This window comes from Sphaeroforma arctica (genome assembly GCF_001186125.1).
Source record: "Sphaeroforma arctica JP610 unplaced genomic scaffold supercont1.100, whole genome shotgun sequence".
Lineage (NCBI taxonomy): Eukaryota > Ichthyosporea > Ichthyophonida > Sphaeroforma > Sphaeroforma arctica.
The window spans coordinates 64,019-65,316 of NW_014040458.1; the positions used below are offsets into that span (position 1 = coordinate 64,019).

A 1,298-nucleotide genomic window follows, 5' to 3' on the forward strand; every position below is an offset into this window, starting at 1 on the left:
ACGCCTTACACCCCACTCCCCTCACTACACGAGCCAGGCACGAATGCCAATTATACTCACGTCTCTGACGAGATATAAGTACCGAACAGTCTTGTATGTCCCAGATGGCCCCAGCGGGTTTTCAGTTATTAGACTGAGGACTAAACCCCACCCCCAAATCTATTAATAGCAAAGCACGCGTGTACAAGTACCACTCACAGTCTACACTCACAAACACAGTCTACTCGTATGCGTGCAGCAGGGCTGTTCTGTGGCTGTTCGTAGATACCTTGCACGTGTCTTTGCCTCCCAACGAGATGACATCGGACGACGATGGCTTGAAATCCGACGACTTCAGCGCGTAAAAGTATTCGCTTTGTAGATCTCGCACGATCTGGGCCGAGCGGGGAAGGGCGGATTAGTACCGAGCTGTTGGGTGGGGGACTATATGAATGCAGGCCTATGCACATCAGGTATATACTGCATGCCGACAAGTCGTTAAATTTTGACTCGTACATGTTTCCAGGCAATGTTACATGCTGACAAGTCCGTAAGTTTTGACTCGTACATATTTCCAGTACCGAACTGTAAAAAGACAGTATACATACGCAGGCCTATGCACATTCGGTGTATGTTGCATGCTGACAAGTCTGTAAGTTTTGACTCATACATGTTTCCTGTGCCGAACTGTTGAGAGACATAACTTATATGGAGAACTCAGGACATGGCGTATACATATTGTTCCAAAACGTAGAATATACGTATGCGCTTATGCACACTACCGATACACACACCTGCCCGTCGTCGCGCGTGGTTGATAGCCATCTCGAGCAGGGGAACGCAAACGATTTGGTTGTGTGTCTGTCGATGATGGTGACTCGGTCGAGGTACCAGCCAGCAAACCCTCCAATCCCATCATGCCCAATCCTGGGAGTTATTAATAGACAAAGAATGTGCTTGTGATTCGTGATACCTCGTTTGGGTACTCAGGATCTCGGGAAGCCTTTATATGGGTTTAGGGTTTAAGGTTTAGGTTGTTTTAGAGGTTCAACCTCCATAGCGACGTCCAGGCGATTGTGCGGGTGAGGCGCATATGACTCTGCGGTGTATTTGGCGTTGCACAGGGAACAAGCTCTCAACAGCGCACGCAGCAACCAAACGGCACAGTACATTGCACGCCCTCCCGCACATTGCAAGCTAAATCTAGAGCACACACACACACACACACACACACACACACACACGCACACACACACACGAGTACACACACACACACACACACACACACACACGACACACACACACACACACACACACAC

At 49.0% G+C, this 1,298-nt stretch overlaps 1 protein-coding gene across 1 annotated transcript in view; it reads right to left on the minus strand.

The window, feature by feature from the left end:
- Positions 1 to 220: 220 nt before the first annotated feature.
- SARC_02271 (hypothetical protein) overlaps positions 221 to 1,298 on the minus strand; it is a gene marked incomplete at its 3' end in the record, with an annotated part of 19,415 nt that continues 18,337 nt past the window's right edge. The window contains exons 3-5 of the mRNA XM_014303976.1: positions 1,032 to 1,078; positions 774 to 906; positions 221 to 373 (exon numbers count right to left, since the gene is read on the minus strand). Coding sequence (XP_014159451.1) covers positions 221 to 373; positions 774 to 906; positions 1,032 to 1,078 — 333 coding nt within the window. The remainder of the gene's footprint in view (positions 374 to 773; positions 907 to 1,031; positions 1,079 to 1,298) is intronic.